We start from the raw sequence: 21,074 nt of genomic DNA, 5'->3' as shown, positions 1-21,074 counted from the left end.
TCTGCTCATGCCCCTACATTTTCTCCTCTGTGAAGGTGTGAGAAATTTAGAGCTGGCTATGGCAGCTTTACAGCACTCAGATATTACTCTAAAACAGGAGAATCCCCAGTTGCCAATGTAAAGCAGCTTTAAGTCCATAAGTACTTAACTTGGGCCAAGAATCTGCCTTATTGTGTTGTTTTGTGTCTTATGCTACAGGTGTATACGCTGTTGGAGCCTTAAAGTATAATAATTATAAGTGTCTTTATATCAAACCAACACCCACAATTTTAATGGATATCAGTTATCACATTCAAATTGATTATAGAAAGTTAGTCCCTTGAAATCTATTTGAACTATTTCTATTGTCATAACTATATAGTTATGACAATTCACCTACATAAAATAAACGCAGGTCACTTCAAATCTGCTTGGCCTTAGTAAGACTTACTTCCTCTCATGCAGCAAGCTAATCACAGTGCACATGCTTTATTTGATCTCACTGCCAGACTTACATAAAAATGGGCAAGGATTCAAATTCTAGCACAGACTAAGTTGGTTAAACGCAGTAATAATGCTAAGTCACGCTGAACCCGAAGTTTGTTTAAAATGTGTCAACATCCTGATGATGTCACGAGAACATTCATTTTCATCATAACCTGTCCCACACCCAAATAAATATAAACTGTGCATGAGAATACAGTCAAACCATCCGTGAATCAGTAATTCTGAGAAATAATTATGGGGGCGTACTTGTTATAACTTGTAGTTATCAGAATTACATTGCTGAAATTCCGTGTAGAGTTTTATTTCTGATTCCTATGGCTGTGAACTAATTGGTTGTTACTGTGGAAAGAACTAGCCACCCAATATGTACTTTGTGTTCTAAGCAGTGACTTCTAAGGAGTCAGAAAAGTTACACACACATTCCTCAGCTGTGTCCTTTTTCCTCTGAAAGACTGCAGGATTATGAAAACCACAGACTAGTGGAGCAGCCACAATAAAGAATAAACATTTCCTGCTCCCATATATCATTTCAGCCACAGTATTACAAATCCAAGGGATGTTTCAATTCTGTGTGATATAAATTAAACTGTGCTAGCAACGGTTATGTTTAAATGTGACTTTCACATACACTTTCTCTAACCAGTGCATTCAGGAATATTTTCTCCTCCTCTCCCCACCCCGAGAACCATGTTAGACCTGTGTTATAAAACCATGTCAAGTGGTTGCTAACAGGGCTTAAACCATAGGTTGGACAATGTCATACTGCAACCTATTTAGAGTTATGGGATGTACTGGTGTTAATTTTCCTACTTCTATCTGCACATAGTCAGCTACTATCTTTTGTTTGCAAGGGATACATTCTCTTTATACCTATTACTGAAAGCAAGAGAAGTGCACAAGGTGTATCTACTTTGCCAACTTTTCTTCACATTTGCAATACAATGCAAAGTGTATTGTTACTTTGACCCTCTGCTCTCTTATTTGTGGACTGTAGCTGTTAGCGCAATCCACAGAAAAATGAGAGCATATAAATGCTCATTAAGCCACAGTATTTATTGCAGGCACAATTTAGGAAAGCAGGAGTGTAAAAATTGTAGTGGTGCACCTAACCATCACTCTCTCTTTAAGAGAATTAAAAAGAGGTCTTTGTAAAAAAAGATTAGGTAAAGTTCTGGAAGAGAGCACTGGAATTGAAGAAGGAAGTTGTGTGTGGATACTCAAAAGATCTGGTCTGATGGTAGATTTGTAGTAGTACAAACAACTTGATGCTAACTGAACGCTGGGGGCGCTTGATTCTCCTCTCACTTACTCCTGTGTAAATTAGAAGTAACTCAATTGAAGTTAATATAGTGACATGTAAATGAGAAGAGAATCAGGCCCTGAGTGTCTGCTAAGCCATTAAACCCCCATGTATGAGGATGGGTGCGGGAGTGGTAAATGTGTGCAAATAGCAACCCTCCCTTAACCAACACAGAACCTTTGTTAACAAGATAGTTTTAGCATTTGCTTGCCAGCAGTCTGATCCAACACAATCTATGATATAGTGGCTGAGTCACAACATTAAGAAAATATTTTTCTTTTCAGAAATGCAGCTCCCTTGTGGAATTTAACACACAATAATAACCTCTCAATAGAATTTTAAAATTGTCTCATAAAATTTTATGGCATGGATATTAGCTATTACATTCTAAAGGATGGTTTAAATCCCATAGACAGACTATTATTCTTTATTTAAATTCTAGAGTTTTTTAGAGCAATTTCAATACAGTCTTGTTTAATTTCTGTTGGTTTCACCATTGTTATATTCTATAAGGTGTTTCTGTAAAGATACTCTGGTAAGGATTGTTGAACAAGTTTAAATACAAAATTACCTAAACTTTCATCTCTCCTCTGGACTGAACCAGACCTTTACTGAACTTTGAATAAAAAGTGTACTTAACTTTTTGTTTTGTTTGAATTTGCAAGCACTGTTGCACTTCCTGGTTTTGACCACAAGCAGAAATAAAAATACTAATCTGTATGGGCTGGGCCTTGCTCCAGGGGAATCAGATCAAAGGTATCCCTGGCCCTTAGCTCCTTATTGTTTGTAACTCGGTGATGGAAGCACAAATAGCTGTCTGAGCAGGTAGAAATAATATTTCCGGAAACAGAATTCCTGGAACACCACTATGTAGGCAACATGACTACGTCTAACCTAGAGTAACAGGGCAAACTGATGTCAATATCTGGGTTAATGCTAAGGCCTCTGGCTAACTTTCTCCCTTGTCTTAAAAAGAAGAGGAGGCATATCCCTTATTAAGCTGGTCTTGCATATATTGATGTGAGCTATCTCCTGCTCTTGAAATCACCTCACCCATCTCTGTAATATGTACTTTCTTTCTGCACATTTCATTGTGCAATAAGAAGAAGAACAGGAGGACTTGTGGCACCTTAGAGACTAACAAATTTATTAGAGCATAAGCTTTCGTGGACTACAGCCCACTTCTTCGGATGCATATAGAATGGAACATATATTGAGGAGATATATATACACACAGACAGAGAGCATAAACAGGTGGGAGTTGTCTTACCACCTCTGAGAGGCCAATTAATTAAGAGAAAACAAACTTTTGAAGTGATAATCAAGCTAGCTCAGTACAGACAGATAACAAGTGTGAGAATACTTACAAGGGGAGATAGATTCAATGTTTGTAATGGCTCAGCCATTCCCAGTCTTTATTCAAACCGGAGTTGATTGTGTCTAGTTTGCATATCAATTCTAGCTCAGCAGTTTCTCGTTGGAGTCTGTTTTTGAAGTTTTTCTGTTGTAATATAGCCACCCGCAGGTCTGTCACTGAATGACCAGACAGGTTAAAGTGTTCTCCCACTGGTTTTTGAGTATTTTGATTCCTGATGTCAGATTTGTGTCCATTAATTCTTTTGCGTAGAGACTGTCCGGTTTGGCCAATGTACATGGCAGAGGGGCATTGCTGGCACATGATGGCATATATCACATTGGTAGATGTGCAGGTGAACGAGCCCCTGATGGTATGGCTGATGTGATTAGGTCCTATGATGATGTCACTGGAATAGATATGTGGACAGAGTTGGCATCGGGGTTTGTTACAAGGATAGGTTCCTGGGTTAGTGGTTTTGTTCAGTGATGTGTGGTTGCTGGTGAGTATTTGCTTTAGGTTCGGGGGTTGTCTGTAAGCGAGGACAGGTCTGTCCCAAGATCTGTCTGTCTGTCTCCTCACAGACGCTTATCTGAATAAAGCAGAATCTCTAAACTTTGAAATTCTCTTGTGAAGAATGAGATGCATGCAAACATTAAAATTCTATCCACATAAACTTCTATAAAGTTGGATTTAAATACCAGCTATTATCTGGTACCTGATCCTATTTGACTTAAAGGGAATGAACAAAGACTGTGTTCATAAATCTCCAGTGCATGTTATTTCTGACTGTAGTACAACAGGTAAGTCATAAGTCAGTCCATGTTGATAAAAGTGATGATGATAGTTCAGTAGCATCTGAGCAAAGCATAAGTGATTATGTACTCCTGAGAACCTCCACTATATTCAGACACTGTGGATTTACACAGTTACGAAGGACACACCACAGTTAAATTGAACTCAGTTTTGTGATAATGAAGATGATCCTGTGTGAACATTGTTTATCCACTGGTGTAGATTAACCATCATTTCTTGATTCTTTCTTTCTGTTTACCTTAGCCCTGCTGCTACAGCAGTGATATCCTTGGCATTTGGACGCTATATTTTGGAACCATTTTTTATCCAATGTGAAATTCCAGACCTAGCAATCAAGCTTATTACAGCTGTTGGCATCAGTAAGTATCAAATTTAAGCTTTGGAGAAGGGTGAAGGTAATGTTAAAGTAGAAAATAATTAAAATAAGTCAGACATTGAATAGGTAGTGCCTTGATGTGAACCATTACAGAATTACCGTGTATTCTGGGGTGGGTCTCTCAGTCGCTCCTGTTGGAACTGCTTCACGTTGTATAAATAATTAAATATTAATTGTATGCCACGGTGTTGTAGTCATGTCAGTCCCAGGATATTGGAGAGAGAAGGTGGGAGAGGTAATATCTTTTATTGGACCAGCAGCTGTTGATGAGTGAGACAAGCTTTTGAGCTCACACAGAGCTGTTCTTCAGGTCTATTTATTATCATAGGGATATGGGAGATGCAGGTTGAAGTCCTGGGTAAGTGCCCTAACCAACGGGCTATAGCAGTGGTGGGTAAACTACGGCCCGCGGACCACATCCGGCCTGCCAGCCATTTTAATCTGGCCCTCGAGTCCCACTGGTGAGAGGGGTCTGGGCCTTGCCTTGCTCTGGCGCTCCAGCCAAGGAACAGTGTCAGGGGCTATGCGGCTTCCGGAAGCAGCGGTGTATCCCACTCCGGCTCCTATATATAGGGGTAGGCAGAGAGCTCACTCTGCATGCTGACCCTGCCTCAAGCGCTGCACCGGCAGCTCCCATTGGCCAGGAACCGTGGCCAATGGGAGCTGCAGGGATGGTGCCTGTGGACGGGGCAGCATGTGGTGTGCCTCAGCATAGGAGCCAGAGGGGGGACATGCTGCTGCTTCCGGGAGCTGCTTGAGGTAAGCACCGCCCAGAGCCTGCACCCCTGAACCACCACCCCGTGCTCCATCTCCCTGTCGCAGCCCTGATCCCACTCCTGCCCTCTCTCTGGTCCATTGAATATTTAATTAATTACACAAACTGGAACAGCTGCAAGAGGAGAGATTGAGAGAGACCCACCCTGAATACCCAGTAGCCCGCAGTCAGGACAGAGCAGGGACTTGAAGCCTCATCAGAGGTGAGTGCCCTAACCAATAGGCTTTTCTGGGGAGGGTCTCTCAAGCTCATTTTTCATGGTGAAAAACTTTGGGACAAAACTGAAGCCTTTCAATATGGAACAGGAAATTTTTTGAAATCTCAAAAAGTTTTTTGGGACACAAAAACCATTTCCTGCCCAGGTCTAGCCAGTATTTCAGTAAAGCTATGAACTCGACCATCTCTTATCGCAGTGGGTGCAGAGCAGTGCAGGTATTAATGTATAGCACCAACACACACAATGGGAACAGCCCCTCCTAGTCTTTTTTCCTATTATTCAGCTGGCACATAGGTAGCACCTACATTAGTGTTTACTGAACCTTAGGAACAGTGCTCTTTTTAATTTGGGCAGCACATATATCTGAAACAATATAAAAGGAATGAAAAAGGAGTTCAGACAACACAGTGTAAAATGTCACACAGGAAGATACTTTTGTTTTGCACAGGTAATTGAATCAGATGACTTTTTCTTTATATAGGGAGATAGATTGAACTTCCAGTCTCCAGTATAAAGAAACAAGTTATTTGTAGAAGTGTTTTTCCACCAGTATTAAAAAAAAAAATCTATATCTGACCACATTTGCTTATATTTTAATTATGCAGAAACCATATGAGTAATTGAATTAAGGGCTTGAGTTTTGGGGGTTAATTACTTTTTTTATAATTACATCTGCCTAAAATATTTCAGGAAAAGATAAGGGTAAGACAGATGTTCGAGAACTTCAAGGTCACTGAGACAGAAGGAACATTATGGGGTGACTCCATTAAAGTGTTTTGTTAAGTGCGTGTAATTCCAGCACAAAGAGTGAAGAATTTAAAATAGTATTTTTATTACTTTTAATTTAATTGAAAATCTGTCTGATAAGCCAGGATTTCATGAAGTAATTAAGCAAAGAAGCAGCGTGGCAGGAGGGTGGAGTTATCCTGAAATAATGACGCCCTGAGGGGAGTTTGGAGTCAACAGCAAATTGTTGCTATGGTGACCAAAAGAGAGTTTTTGTGCAAAACGGGTAGGATGAGTTACTGCCTCACTGAAACTAGAGATTACTGGAGAAAGTCTTGTAAATATGACCAACAAAGATGTCAAGGGAAACACTGATGGATGGGGTTTAGTGTTTACTTTTCTGTAATGATGTAGCATTTTGCATATTATAGCAGATAGTGCACATATATCCAGGGATCTGAAAGTCTGACTGTGACTCTTCTATGGGCAGAATTATCTAGTGTATTTAATTATTATTATTATTATTAGTAGTAGTATGGTTGTGTACAAAGTTCTCCACCCAGATTGGAGTCTCTGTTTCCTTTCAAGGGTTTGATATAGCCTAAGTCAAACTGCAAGTCAGCTACCCCATCTTTGTCCTTCTCACCCAGTTCTGTGTCTCTTTTCTCTGTATGCTGCCATGGCTGATTATGCAGAGTGATAAGACTGCTCTTTGCAGCTCTCTGGCTCACCCAACTTATCTTTATCATCTCAGATGGTAATAAAATAGTTGGAAGCATCATGGAACTATGTGTTAGTAATGAGAGAGATTTTGTTCTTACCATCTTGCCCTCTGATCTTCTGAGCAAGCAAGATTTACAAGATGATAAGGGTTGGGCCAGATTAGTATTTGGATGGGAACATTCCCAGAAAAGTCCACAATTATGTTAATGGTTCAGAAAGTGAGGTAGTTTCCTTTAGAGCAGTACTAAAACTGAGTTCCTATATTGTGTTAGGGGGCACTGTGCTGCTGCAGTTGCCATATTTCAGATGAGAGCTAAAACTGAGCTCCTGGACAATGTATCAATTTTAAAATTCCATTATTTATTTATTATTTTATAGCTCCAAAGAACATGCTAGACACACAATACGCTCTGTAGTCATACCAAACCTTGGTAATTTTGGGCAGACATTGGAAGCAAATTACTTGTGTCTACCATCGTAATCAGTTACTGCCCACAATTATCAGACCTCTATGCACAGGGCCAGCCTAAGGATTTTAGTGAGGGTTAGTGAGACAATTCTTTGGGAATACACCCCAAACTTAACTAATTCATTATACATAAAAAGTGATTGTATGGGGGATAATCTTTAGATTCTTCCCTGGCTCTGCCCCAGTCTCCTGCTTACAGAAGTGGAACCCAGCTGCCTCTTCCTTTCAAACTTAGGCCTGGTCCACACTAACCCCCCCACTTCGAACTAAGATACGCAACTTCAGCTACGTGAATAACGTAGCTGAAGTCGAAGTACCTTAGTTCGAACTTACCGTGGGTCCAGACGCGGCAGGCAGGCTCCCCCGTCAATGCCGCGTACTCCTCTCGCCGAGCAGGAGTACCGGCGTCGACGGCGAGCACTTCCGGGATTGATCCCAGAAGATCGATTGCTTACCGCTGGACCCGGAGGTAAGTATAGACCTACCCTTAGCAATCATTTTATGTCAATTTGTGTTTTTCAAGTTGATCTTTGCAAGGAGGAGGGCTAGAAACATACTGTTTCTTCTTAAATGAAAGCTGAGCGTCTCCTTCACGTTTGTATTTCCCTCAAATCATAGGTCCCTTGGCTGCAGACTTTGCAGGGCCAAAAGGCCTATATTACATGCAGTTTCAATTCTAGCACAATCAGAGAGCGAGAGAGTGCTATATACACACAGTGCATAGTGGTCTGGTGTGTGTGTGTGTATTCTTGGGGATAAATTACACTATATAAGTGTATTGAACTGTATTATTACTATGTAACCTGAGTAGAAATGGCCCAGTTTATACTGTATATCCAATCACTTCACTTGGTCTCCATATCAAATGAGCAGGTAAAGAGGTTTCAGCTATACAAAGCTGAGAGTCTGAGAACAGATCAACTGCTCATGTATGATTTAAGAGTTTTTAACTTGTTTATGTGTATTTTGGGGCTACTCTGAGTATTTGACACCCTAAAGAGGACTCAAATTTCCCCTGTCTTTGAGTTCTGCCCCATCATCAAATACCCCAGATATATACCCCTTCCTAAACACAGGCAATATTGTTCCGGGAATATTTCCTGCGGGGAAAAAAAACTAAACCCTGACATTTTTCTTTGGCCAAATCATCATTTTACATTATTTCAGAGTTTACACAATCCTGCTAACTTCTTTTTCCAGTATGGCAATTGCAAATGATATTTTTAGTAAACGTCATGGACAGGTCACGGGCAGTAAACAAAAATTCACGGCCCGGGACCTGACTAAAACTTGGGCTTGGGGGGTGGTCTGGGGGTGCCGTGGGTGCTGTGGGGTGGGGAAGGCCCGGGACCCCTGCTAGAGCTGTGGGGGGAAGGGGTGGCGAGGTTGGCAGGCTCCCTATCCAGCTCCGCGTGTCCCTGCAGCTCTGGGGGAGGGAAGGCCAGGGGGGCTCCGTGCCCCCGCCACAAGCTCTGGCTGCACAGCTCTCATTGGCTGGGAACAGCAGCCAGGGCCAGCTCCAGCGTTTTTGCCATCCCAAGCATCAACAAAAAAAAAAAAAAAATCCGCGATAGGCGGCACTTTGGCGGCAGCTATACTGTCGCTTCATTCTTCGGCAGCAATTCAGCAGCAGGTCCTTCCCTCCGAGAGGGACTGAGGGGCCAGCCGCCGAATTGCCGCCAAAGAGCTGGACGTGCCGCCCCAGGCACCTGCTTGCTGCGCTGCTGCCTGGAGCCGGCCCTGACAGCAGCCAATGGGAGCTGCGGGGCCGGTGCCTCCAGGCAGGGACAGCACACAGAGCCACTCTGCCTAAGAGCTAGAGGGATGTGCCAGCCACTTTCAGGGAGCCTCCCCGCCACAGAGGTAAGCACCACCCCGTACACCAATCCCCAGCCCTGAATCCCCATCCGCACCCAAACTGCCCCAGCAGCGGCCGGGGCGACTGGCCCAGGGACTGCTTGATCTGCTTGGGCAGCCCTGGAGCCAGCTGGAAGACAGAAGCTGCCGAATTGCCGCTGTGGGCAGCTGAACATAGAAGCTGCCGCTGAATTGCTGCCGCTGTGAAAACGTGCATGCTGCCCTAATGGCACACAGACAGCCCCTGCTGTGCGGGGCAGCAATTCGGTGCCCTGCTTGGGGGGGGGCATAAACATACGGACTGCCGCCCCTTGCAGATTGCCGCCCCAAGCACCTGCTTGGAATGCTGGTGCCTGGAGCCGGCCCTGCCTGTAGCATAGGCTCTGCAAACAGTTCATGGTGTTTCTCAAGGTGTCTATAAGGCAGTGGTGCCCTACGAATCTCCATGCCACAATTCATTGTCATGGTGGCAAATGATGGCAGGATCGATGCATGGACACAAACAACTCTGATGCTACATAATCATCCTTGATCTGGGATACAGCTCCTATCTTGATAATTGGCACAGTTGTTATATCCTCTTCCACATCCTGCTCAGGTCTTCCTTCATGGCTTCTATTCTCCACTATCTTCTCCCTTCTCTCCTCTAAAATCACACTGCTGTTATAAAACACAGGTACAAATACCACAGGTAGACAGACTTGTGCTAGCTTTGCTAGATCCAGTGTGCTAAAAATAGCAGTGTGGACATTGTGCCATGGCTGGCAGCTTGGACTGGTCACCTGAGCTCAGACCCAGGGATCAGGTGGATTTGGGTGTCTAGTGTGAGCCAGTGCCTCAATGTCCACACTGCTACTTTTAGTGCACTAGCTCAAGCAAAGCTAGTGTGAGTCTGTCTGTCCATGCTGGGAATCACACCTCCTCACTGCAGTACAGACATACCGTTAGGCTCATGCAGATTGCCACTGACGTCACTCAGGCTCTGTAGTAGCATAGATATCTTCTGTGCCTGAACAGATCTGATTGCAACACTGGGCTCATGCGTGTTCAGTCTTTAATTGCATTTTTTTCTCTCTCTTCCTGTTCAACTGCAAACCCACAACTAAGCAGCCACAAAGTAGCTGGCCACCCCATTTCTGCTTTTGCCTTGGCTGAGATCACAGGAAACATCTGTGAGTTTCTAACGTGGCTACAAACAGAGGAGATTATGTTCAAGCAAACACGACCCACCTATGTGTGTATGGCTTGTGCATGAGCTAAACCAGTAGGTATGTCTACACTGCAATAAAAAAGCTGCGGTACTGAATCTCAGACCCTGGGTCAGCTGACTTGGGCTCACGGGGCTGAGGTCGCAGTGCTGTAAAATTGCAATGTAGACGTTCAGCCTTGGGCTGGAACCCAGGCTCGGAACCCCTCCTTGCTTGAGATCCCTGCAGTGAACGTCTGCACTACAACTTTGTAGCCCTGCAGCCCGAGCCCTGCAAGCGCAAGTCAGCTGACCTGGGCCAGCCACAGCCGTACAACGGGTCTTTTATTGCAGTCTAGTTGTGTGAATTGGAATTATCATTCTCTCCCCTCTAGTTCTCACTAGTTGTTTGCTATCTGATAAAAATCTCAGGTGCATATCAGGAAGTTGATCACCTTATTAAAAACCAGTGAGTACAGAACAGTTCTCTTTGAGGCAGAATTGCTCATGTTACTTACTCTGTGCTGAGTTGTGTAACTAAATGTTCTTGGCATGGAACTTGAACTCTGCATGAGCTGAATGGAAGGTTTAAAATACTAAGCTGAAAATTTCATCTTATATTTGTATTGTGCCCCCTGCCTGTGCTTTGTCTTGTGCAAGAGCCACAATACAAATATAAACTGAAAGTTCTAGAAAATTTGAAATAAACCACAGAATAGCTCCTGGCATTGGATTTCTTAGTGACTTACACAGTGTAGGTATATCTGCTGTTTAAAATGTATTTTGCTGAATTTTCAATTAAATGCTTAAGGGTAGCTGCAAAAATTTACAGTGTAAAAGAGTATATGATAAAAAACCAGTCAATCCAACATATGTAAGGATTTAGGGCCTGATTCAGAACTGTGTTACTCCACTTTAGAACTGGAGGAACTTTTAACACTTAAATAAACTGAGTTAAATCAGTGTCAGGTGTCACCGAGGTGAATCAGGCTCCCAGCACTTTATATGTGTTGCCAGGTCGACCTCTGGACACAGGAATTATAAAGCAAAACACAAAATATTCTGACTACAAGGAGATTTTGCAGAAGTCAGACAATTTTGTTTTTATGGTAGCCCAAAAGAGACTGTCTCAGTTCTGAAGTTCTGTAAAACCTTGCTCCATTTTGCTGGTTAAGCATCATCCGTAGCCCTAGAGCCGACTTGTAAAGACACACAATGAAACAGCAGTTCTAGCCGCTGGAGAGTCTGTACAGGCCAGACCTGCAACACCTGCGTTAATATTTGCTAAGCTCCAAGTTTCAGGCTCTGGATGGGCACTCCTGAGTTGTGATTTTATAAATCCAGTGGTGTGTGAGATATCTGGTAATCCAGATAAACCAGTGCTCCTAAGAAGGCTTTGGAGTAAGGAAGGATTCTGATGTAAAGCTGATTCATTAGTCCCTCTAGATGGAAACAGAGAGAGGATCAATTGATAGGCTTGCACTATCACATTCACCCTTTTCTCCAGCAAGGGATTAAAAACCGAAATTTTTTCTTTTGTCTAGCAATAGGTTTTTGTACTCTATATAATTATTCATTTACTAATACCTCTTTATCTCCTCTCTTCCTACAGGCATATCATTACATATGCCAGAATAACCAGGATAGAATTAGATGCTTCATTGTTCATCTTCTGTGTCAGTCAGTGACCCATTAAGAACCAGAATGTACTTGCCCTGATGGGTAGGGCACACAATTTGGGGGTGAGAATGAAAGGATCCTTCCTTCCCCTTCTTCTGTCTTTACATATGAGCTGGACACAGGCCCAAACTTGGCACTGGAGGACTGCAAAGCCTGTGCATCTAGCACCATCAACAGTGCTAGAATTCCCAAAGATGGCTGGGAAGTTCTTTGCATCCTCATCCCCTTGTGTCTGGTGTAATATGATCCTTGTCATAACTATAAAGGGAAGGGTAACAGCTCTCCTGTGGACAGTACTATAAAATCCCTCCTGGCCAGAGACTCCAAAATCCTTTTACCTGTAAAGGGTTAAGAAGCTCAGGTAACCTGGCTGACACCTGACCCAAAGGACCAATAAGGGGACAAGAGACTTTCAAATCTTGGGCGGGGGGGAGGCTTTTGTTTGTGCTCTTTGTTTTGGGGGTTGTTCGCTCTTGGGACTGAGAGGGACCAGACATCAATCCAGGTTCTCCAAATCTTTCTGAACAAGTCTCTCATATTTCAAACTTGTAAGTAAACAGCCAGGCAAGGCGTGTTAGTTTATCTTTGTTTTCTCAACTTGTAAATGTACCTTTTACTAGGGTGTTTACCTCTGTTTGCTGTAACTTTGAACCTAAGGCTAGAGGGGGGTCCTCTGGGCTCTTTAAGTTTGATTACCCTGTAAAGTTATTTTCCATCCTGATTTTACAGAGATGATTTTTACCCTTTTCTTTAATTAAAAGCCTTCTTTTTAAGAACCTGATTGATTTTCCTTGTGTTTAGATCCAAGGGGGTTGGATCTTGATCCACCAGGAGTTGGTGGAAGGGAGGAGGGGGGATGGTTAATTTCTCCTTGTTTTAAGATCCAAGGGGTTTGGATCTGTATTCACCAGGGAATTGGTGAAGAGTCTCTCAAGGCTACCCAGGGAAGGGAATTAGCATCGAGAGTGGTGGCAGCGGACCAGATCTAAGCTGGTAGTGAAGCTTAGAAGTTTTCATGCAGGCCCCCACATCTGTACCCTAAAGTTCAGAGTGGGGAAGCAGCCTTGACAATCCTAAAAGAGGATAAATAGTGAGAAGAAGAGTAAGTGGAAATAAAGGCTGAGATGTAGCTAGAGGCAAATTTGTGCAGAGCCTAAGTGAGAGTGAGAAGCTTTAATTTTATTATTAATTATTGTTTTAAAAATGCAAATCTACAATCAAGCCAACATTAACACTGAGGCCCAGAGAGATGGGATGTGCAATTAATTTTTTAATCAAAAGCAGTGTTATATCAGCCCATCCATTACCAACAGTTAACAATTCTGACACTGAGTAAGTGACAAGCTATAATTTGAGGTGGAAAGAGCTAGGCAGATAGTGAAGAGATTGATGGTTGGAGCAGTGGGACAGAAAGATGGGTTCGGCAGAGGCATTTAGCATAGGATGGGGAGGGGAAAGGTGAGGCGGTAACAGAGGGAAAAAGTTATTAGGATGTCTGTTTTCTTTCATGTGTAAGAATCCGCTGTTCAGCATTATTCAGTTTTTAGTTTACGGTGCCTTCAGTGGGATGAGCACTTCTGTTTAACTTTCACCTCTTCTTCTCTTGCAGCAGTGGTAATGGTCCTGAATAGCATGAGTGTCAGTTGGAGTGCTCGCATCCAGATTTTCCTTACCTTTTGCAAGCTCGTAGCAATTTTGATAATTATAGTCCCTGGAGTTATGCAGCTAATTAAAGGTATGAACTGAAAAGTAAATGCTTTTTAAATGATTTTTCTCTCCCTTCCCCCACCCTCACTGCCACCAAATAGTGCTTATACCAGCAAAATCTCTTAATTAGTCTCTGCTTGTTTAACTTGAGCTCTGTACTGTCATGCAATTGATTGGAAGTGGAACTACACTGGGATGAACTGGTATTTATAGCAGCATGCCAATGAGAATATTGAGTCTGGATCCAGCATGTTAAATGAAGAAGCACAGAATTGCTCCTTTCAGCATCCAAACTTTTATTTCAAGAGAAAACTCTCTGTAGAAAGACAGAATCAGTTTTAATGGCAGATGGGCATGTCTTGTTTCTCTAAATGTTTTAATAAATTGGACATTAAGAATCGTCTGGCAGAGATAATTTGTTTTTTAACTGCATTAACGCTTATCCCTGTTCACTACTATATGTTATGAATTAGCAACAGTAATGTTCAGGGTTCAGAATTTCACAAATTTTCACAAAGTTATGAGCATATCAAAATTTGCAATGTAGCTCCCAAATGTTAAAATACTTGTGGTAAAATATTGTGTCTGCATGGGAGAAAGATGTTGTTCCTGATGTTGCCCTTTACAGATGTTTAAACTAGCAGACCTGCCCGTATGTGATTATATTCAAAGCTCATGTACATGTTACTAATACCAAGTGAAAGAATAAATATAAAACCAAGACAGCAGGGCTAATACAGACTCAGTGAAGGAAGTTGGAAGAGTTCACTAGTCTCTCTATATTGTCGTTGTTTAAATGTTACTGTAACAAAGCACAAAAAAGTCATTCAGAGTAGGGGAGATAGAAGAGCCGTTGATTTTAATAAGCTCATTGGTAGATCCTATCTGGCAAGAATTTCATGTGTAATCAATTCAGGAAGATACTTTTACAGTATTCCATATAGCCTCAAACTGGGGTCAAAAACACAGTATGTCTGTCCATCATATCTAACAATGATGTCACAGCATCTCATGTATTCTCTTGTGGTTCTATAGTCCAGTTTGTGAGGAGCAAGTTTGTGAGCAGATGTCATCTAGGAATGCCGCTGAAAAACTTGACATAATACTTGGCCCTTTTTTCAATCCGCTTTTCACATCTGTCTTTCTCAGAATGTTTACAATGTTTATTGATAGTTACTCTCCATTCAGGTCTGTTGTTGGCTGTGTCTTCAAAGTCATCAATATTTACGCTGCATGAGTTGATATTCTGCTTAAGGGCATCTTTGAAGAATTTATGTTGACTGCCCTTCCTATACTTTCCTAGTTCCAGCTCACCATAAAGAACTGTTTTGGGGGAATCTGTTACCACCCATTCTGATAACTTGACCTGCCCATCTAAGCTGGGCTTTGATAATCATTACTTTGATGCTGTTTGTTTTTTCTCTCTCAAGGATGTTGATATTTGACACTTTGTCTTGCCAGCAGGACTACAGAATAGAACAAAGACAATGCATGTAAAAGCTTTCAAGTTGCTTGATGTGTCTGTAGTAAACTGTCCATGATTCACATCCATATAAAAGGGTTGCTATCACTGCAGCATTGTATATCAGTTCTGGCAACAGTTTGAAGTTAGGCTGGTTGAGGATACTACGGGAAAGTCTTCCAAAAGCCTGGCTTGCCTTTGTATTCTGTTTGATATTTCTTGACCCAGGGAACTATCATTTAAGATACTACTGCCAAGATATGTAAAGTTATTGCCATTCTTTAGTTTGGTACCAGTGATGCTGATGTTTGGCTTAGTGGTTGATGGGACTGGTTGGAAGAGGATTTTATTTTTTTCCAGGCTGATGAGTCCAAACTGTTTAGTTGCTTTTGAGAACCTCTCAAGGATGAGCTGTAAGTCACTCTCAGTGTGACTACGTAAAGCACAAACACCTGCAAAGAGAGCTTCACAAATGAGTACCTCAAGGACTTTTGTCTTTGCAGCAAGTCTTCAGAGACTGAAGAGTTCTCCATCAGTTATGTACCTAATGTATATTCCTTTTTGACAGCTATCATTTGCATAATTCAGAATGGCTACAAAAAGAGACCACAGAGGACTGGTGCCAGCATGCAGCCGTGTTTCACCCTGTTAGATGTGGGGAATTGTTTAGAGAGGTCACCATCTGAGAGTTCTTGATCAGACATGTCTTCATGGAATTGACATGCGGTGTTAATGAATTGGGCAGCCAAACTTTTCTAGAACTTTCCAGAGCCCATTTCTGTTCACAGTGTCAAACACTATTTTTAGATCCATGAAGACAACATACAGTTCCAAGTTTTCTTCAGTGCATTTTTCCTGAATCTGCCTAACAACAAAAATCATGTCTATGGTGCACCGACCCAATCTAAATCCTCATTCAGTCTCAGCTTCTCTGACACTGTTTTGACAAGCTGATTGAGCAAAATGAGAGCTGATGATGTAATGCAAGCAATTTTTTCCTTTGAGTTTTCCCTTAGTTTTTCTTGATGAAATGGATGTCTCAACTTTGCTATATTCAATTGCGGCTTGATCTGTTCAGCACTGTTTCAATGAAGGGCAACAATGTGTAAATTTAAAATGATTCTGATCATCCTGTGGTCAGTCCAACAGTTTGCTCCTCACATTGCTCTGGTGATCTTGGTATCCCTGATAACTCTGCCTTGTAATGACATAGTCAGTCAGGTGCTTGGATCTTGGATGCTTCAACAAAGTTTCATATTTCTCAGCTTGCCTGAAGATTGTGTCAGTAATAACAAACTCGTGTTCAGTACACTTGCTGAGGAGGAGACCACTCCTTTTCATTTTTCTCTTTTCCAACTCTGGCATTAAAATCTACCAGAAGTATGAGTTTGTCTTCACTGGGTATACATTTGGTTATGTCATTCAAATCAGAATAGAACTGTTCTTTTAGTTATTCATGGCTGGAGCACAAGCACTGATAGGAGTCACAATATCATGAATTTCCAATGGAAAATTGTAGAGTAATTAGGTATTCATTTTTGCCCACAGGTAAGTATCTCAGTGATTTCAGGCAGCTCTATTTAATGGCAAAACCAGTGCCATCAATTGTGTCTTCTTCTACTGGTTTCCCTTTTCAAAAAAAGCTATAGCCACCTTCTAGTTCATTATGGAGGCTTCATCTTCAAGTTTGGTTTTGCTGAGGGCAGTTGTGTTGTTGCTGTATCTAGCAGGTTTTCTTGCAATTAATGCTGTACATCTTTCAAATCTTGATGTGCTATCTTTGTCCATTATGGTCTATATGTTCCATGTAACCATAGAGAGAGCTCTTGTTTTATAGAAAAACAAGAGAGATGTTACTGAACATCCTTGCTCCCTGGGATTCAAGGTTGAGCAACCAATGTCGCAGGTCACCTGGGTACAAGTTTGTGATTGTGACTCCAAGTTCAGCTACACCTGATACTTTATTCACCCATCATTGCAGCCTTTTTTTCTTGATGATTTGTGAATGCCTGTGAGTGAGGTTTTTTAGGTGAGAAGTCTGTTGCACATGGGCAATCTCACTCTCTCGGCTGCTGAAGTTGGAGAACAGTGACACAAAAGGTCACGACGACTGGGAACTACATAAGATGCAGGGGATAGTCATTGACGTCTTTTGTGATTTATCAGGACTCATGTATTTCACAATACAATGTTGCAGTGCCTTTTTAGATGTTGGACCTAGAGGTCTCCTCCACTTGGTGCACCAAAGCAGATTTAATATGCTGAGGGTCATCAACACAGTGGTCATTCTATAAAGATCTTGATCCTGAATCCTGGGCAGCAAAAATGTTTAGCAATGCCCCAGGTGAATGAGCAGCCCTTTTACAGAACAGCACTGTTCACCCTAGCAAGTGAAAGGGCTAGGAAAGGTGCCCTAATCATTGCCTGCCCAAATGTAATCTGAACAATTCATCACAACTGGTGGATCATTCTATAAGAAAAACAAGCGGTCAACAACACAGTGTACACACACACACACTCTCTCTCACGGAGCAGTGGATTCTGATTTTCTCAGGGCCATAGATGGTTCACTTTTAAAATTCTCCTTAGCCAGGGACCGTGTCTTAAACAAAACACATTTTGTTTTGTTTGTGTTTGTGTTTCAACAGATTCCTGATCTCATGTGTTTTGCTTTCTTCTTCATAGCTACTCCTCCTCCTTCCTCTCACTTTCACATTAATAAAAATACTATTTTTTTTTACTCATCTCTTAATATCCTTGGAGCGGATCAAATCCTGAGCTCCTCGCTCAGGGCTAGTTCCAATTACCCTTACTTATGTTGAGTAGAACCATTGATTTCCCCATGTGACCCACACCCAACATTGGCTTCCCAGGATGCTTTTGCCTTGTGTTTCAAACCAGCTATGCTAAATGGTGTCCCCCTGAATCATTCCTTCTGTCCACTCTATCCTCTCACAGCCCCACAACTCTCTACCTCCATATGCTGTCAGTGAGGCTATTCACAGAACTTCTCATTCTGAGTGAGGCTGGCAGAATCTGGCTTTCAATTTTTTTCAGTCATTACTCAGGCAAAACTCACATCAGCTTCAGTGATGTAATGGAATGCTAATATATTATTATACCATGTACTGTAGTATACCATTCAACCACTAGGTGGCGCGGTGTGAGAAAATACGTTATTTAAAGCTACCCTGCCTCAGCCATACCTGACGGAGCATTAAAGGATATTAGTATAAACACATCTAGTGTGTATAAGCAAGCTCTGTAGCCAGTCCATATCTGCTACAGTAACATGACAAATGAGGAGTTTGAAATGAATAAAGATGGAGTGAAAAATGAGTAAGGAGTTCAGGATTTGACCCTTTGATTAGGACACTGAACAGAATTCTGCACAGGCTTACAACTTCCTAGAAAATCTAGCACATCATAATGCCAGAGCAGTCTTACAAGCTACACTGAACCCAGTAACATTATAGCAGAGAATGAGAGTAACTCTTGTTGAGGGGAATTGCACAGATACACACTTAAAGCTTACTGTTAGTTACAGCACACACGTGCAGTTTCCCCCAGCAGATTCAGTTACAATATTCCTGTGCAGATAGGATAGATGGATCTATAACCAAACCTTTCTTTCTGTGTGGAAACTCTTCACTGCATCTTCCAAATGTGAATGTTTGTGAACTGGGGAGTAGCAAAACCCTGCATTCCTGAGATATGAATATACACGTACTACAGGGAAGAACTTGTTTTGTCAATTTCCTCCCCTCCCCCATTATCTTTTTAAAATGAGCAGAAGTGCATTCAAAACAATCTGTACAGGAAATTGAGTAGGGAAAATTTTTAGAACAATCTGTGAAAAATATGAGCACACAGCCTATTACGATATGTCTGTAGTCACCTCCTGGGTACTATTTTCAATATGTTTACCCGCAAGTGTTTGGATTGATAGCTGTATAATTCTTGCTTAGTATAATGTGACTCATGGTTATGAATATTATGTGGTAGAAATCTACTGGATGCTAATAGCTTAAATGCTGGACAGATTTTAGCTATCAATTCCGTTTTTCAAAAAAAGCTGTTTATAAGTAAAATGCTGGCAGTGTTTTTTGTGATTTAAATTTTAAAGTATAATTATAGAGAATAATTACAAAAAATTAAGAGCCTGATTCTGTTCTCGTTTGTGTTAGTGTAAATCAGGAATAGCTCTATTGAAGTCAGTGGAATTACAGTACTGTGAGTGCACTAGGAATCAAGCCCAAGAAAGAAAATAGAATAAACACAGAAGTTCAAATTCTGATGTTACATGACTGTGTGCACCTCCCATTGAAGCCGCTGAAAGCCTCCTGCAGCCAATGGCAGAATTTGGCCTAAAAGGTCTTAGCCAGACATTTCAAATCCAGAATTTGAATCTTCTCTTTCCTCAAATGTCAGATCTGGGGGGTTGGTTAACTTTTCCATTTCTGGTACTGATACAGCAATATTGTGCTTCTTATGTGCCAGCTGGTTCAGAAACCAGCTTTTTGGTTAGCAGTAAATGTGGAAAAATATGTACATTGATTCACATGTTTAAAATGTACATTAATATTTAATACAGATGGGTGCACAATGTATATTCAGTCATTTATCTGATAAATTTTCTGTTTGCAAATTGCCAATAGGATTTTCTCAAACTTCTTTATTTGAAATTATCCACCAAATAATTTCTCAAGAGAATTTTTGGTTGTAGCTCACCTGTATCATATACAATCTATATTAGCTAGATATATGGATCATACATTTTGTTCCTATTACATGATTAGAGGAGATTAGCTGTTTCTGCAAATAGTCAGCAACATTTGAGTAAAGCTGGTCCTTTTGGCAAACAATACAACCAACTCCTTTCCTAGAGTGGAAAGTGAATGCAATCAGGACACAGTCTCAGTGCCAGACTGTGACCCCTTACTCACACTGATGAGGGGCTACTCTCCCAAATAGTCCTGTTGATGTCAACAGCAGAATCTGAAGTCAGTTGAACTATCTAGGTGAGTAACTTCTCCATGATGTGATTTTTTTTTTAACAAGGGAAAAGGAGAGTAGATGGTCACAATGTCGTAGTCATGGGTACTTTTTTTTTAAATTGTCTAGTGAATATTTCAGAAGTTATATTTAAGTATCATTTCTATTTCTGTTGCAGGAGAAACACAGCACTTTAAAGATGCATTTGCAGGGAATGATGCCAGTGTTATGGGATTACCTCTTGCTTTTTATTCAGGAATGTATGCCTATTCAGGCTGGTAAGTAGTCCAAAGATGTCCACTTGTATTATAGATTGTAAGTGTAAAAAATGACTGACATGTCCTATATCATAGAATCATAGAAAATTAGGGTTGGAAGAGACCTCAGGAGGTCATCTAGTCCAAACCCCTGCTCAAATCAGGACCAACCCCAACTAAAATATCCCAGCCAGGACAGTCAAGCTGGGCCTTAAAAACCTCTAAAGATGGAAATTCTATCACCTCCCTAGGTAACCCATTCCAGTGCTTCACCAGCCTCTTGGTGAAATAGTTTTTCCTAATATCCAACCTAGACCTCCCCCACTGCAGCTTGAGACCATTGCTCCTTGTTCTGTCATCTGCCACCTCTGAGAACAGCTTAGCTCCATCCTCTTTAGAACCCCCCATCAGGTAGTTGAAGGCTGCTATCAAATCCTCCCTCACTCTTCTCTTCTGCAGATTAAATAAGCCCAGCTCCTTCAGCCTCTCCTCATAAGTCATGTGCCCCAGCCCCCTAATCATTTTTGTTGTCCTCCGCTGGACTCTCTCCAGTTTGTCCACATCCTTTCTGTAGTGGGGGGCCCAAAACTGGACACAATACTCCAGATGTGGCCTCACCAATGCCGAATAGAGGGGAATAATCACTTCCCTCGATCTACTGGCTAACCTCCTACTAATGCAGCCCAAT

General features: G+C 41.7%; 1 protein-coding gene and 1 long non-coding RNA gene across 6 annotated transcripts in view; one reads left to right on the top strand and one right to left on the bottom strand.

Moving 5' to 3' along the window:
- SLC7A11 (solute carrier family 7 member 11) overlaps positions 1-21,074 on the top strand; it is a 117,248-nt gene that overhangs the window by 5,203 nt on the left and 90,971 nt on the right. For all 4 annotated transcript variants that reach the window (XR_010601354.1, XR_006174442.2, XM_042850336.2 and 1 more), the window contains exons 3-5: positions 4,200-4,315; positions 13,575-13,700; positions 20,308-20,407. Coding sequence is in view for 2 of the 4 variants with exons in the window: in XM_042850336.2 (XP_042706270.1) it covers positions 4,200-4,315; positions 13,575-13,700; positions 20,308-20,407 (342 nt within the window). In the remaining 2 variants the exon portion in view is untranslated. The remainder of the gene's footprint in view (positions 1-4,199; positions 4,316-13,574; positions 13,701-20,307; positions 20,408-21,074) is intronic.
- The window catches only part of LOC122173717 (uncharacterized), a 130,275-nt gene that overhangs the window by 66,518 nt on the left and 42,683 nt on the right, over positions 1-21,074 (bottom strand). The gene's annotated exons all lie outside the window — the stretch shown is intronic.

Source organism: Chrysemys picta, chromosome 5, assembly GCF_011386835.1.
Source record: "Chrysemys picta bellii isolate R12L10 chromosome 5, ASM1138683v2, whole genome shotgun sequence".
In the NCBI taxonomy this organism is placed as follows: Eukaryota; Metazoa; Chordata; order Testudines; family Emydidae; genus Chrysemys; species Chrysemys picta.
This window is presented reverse-complemented; position numbering and strand designations above follow the sequence as displayed.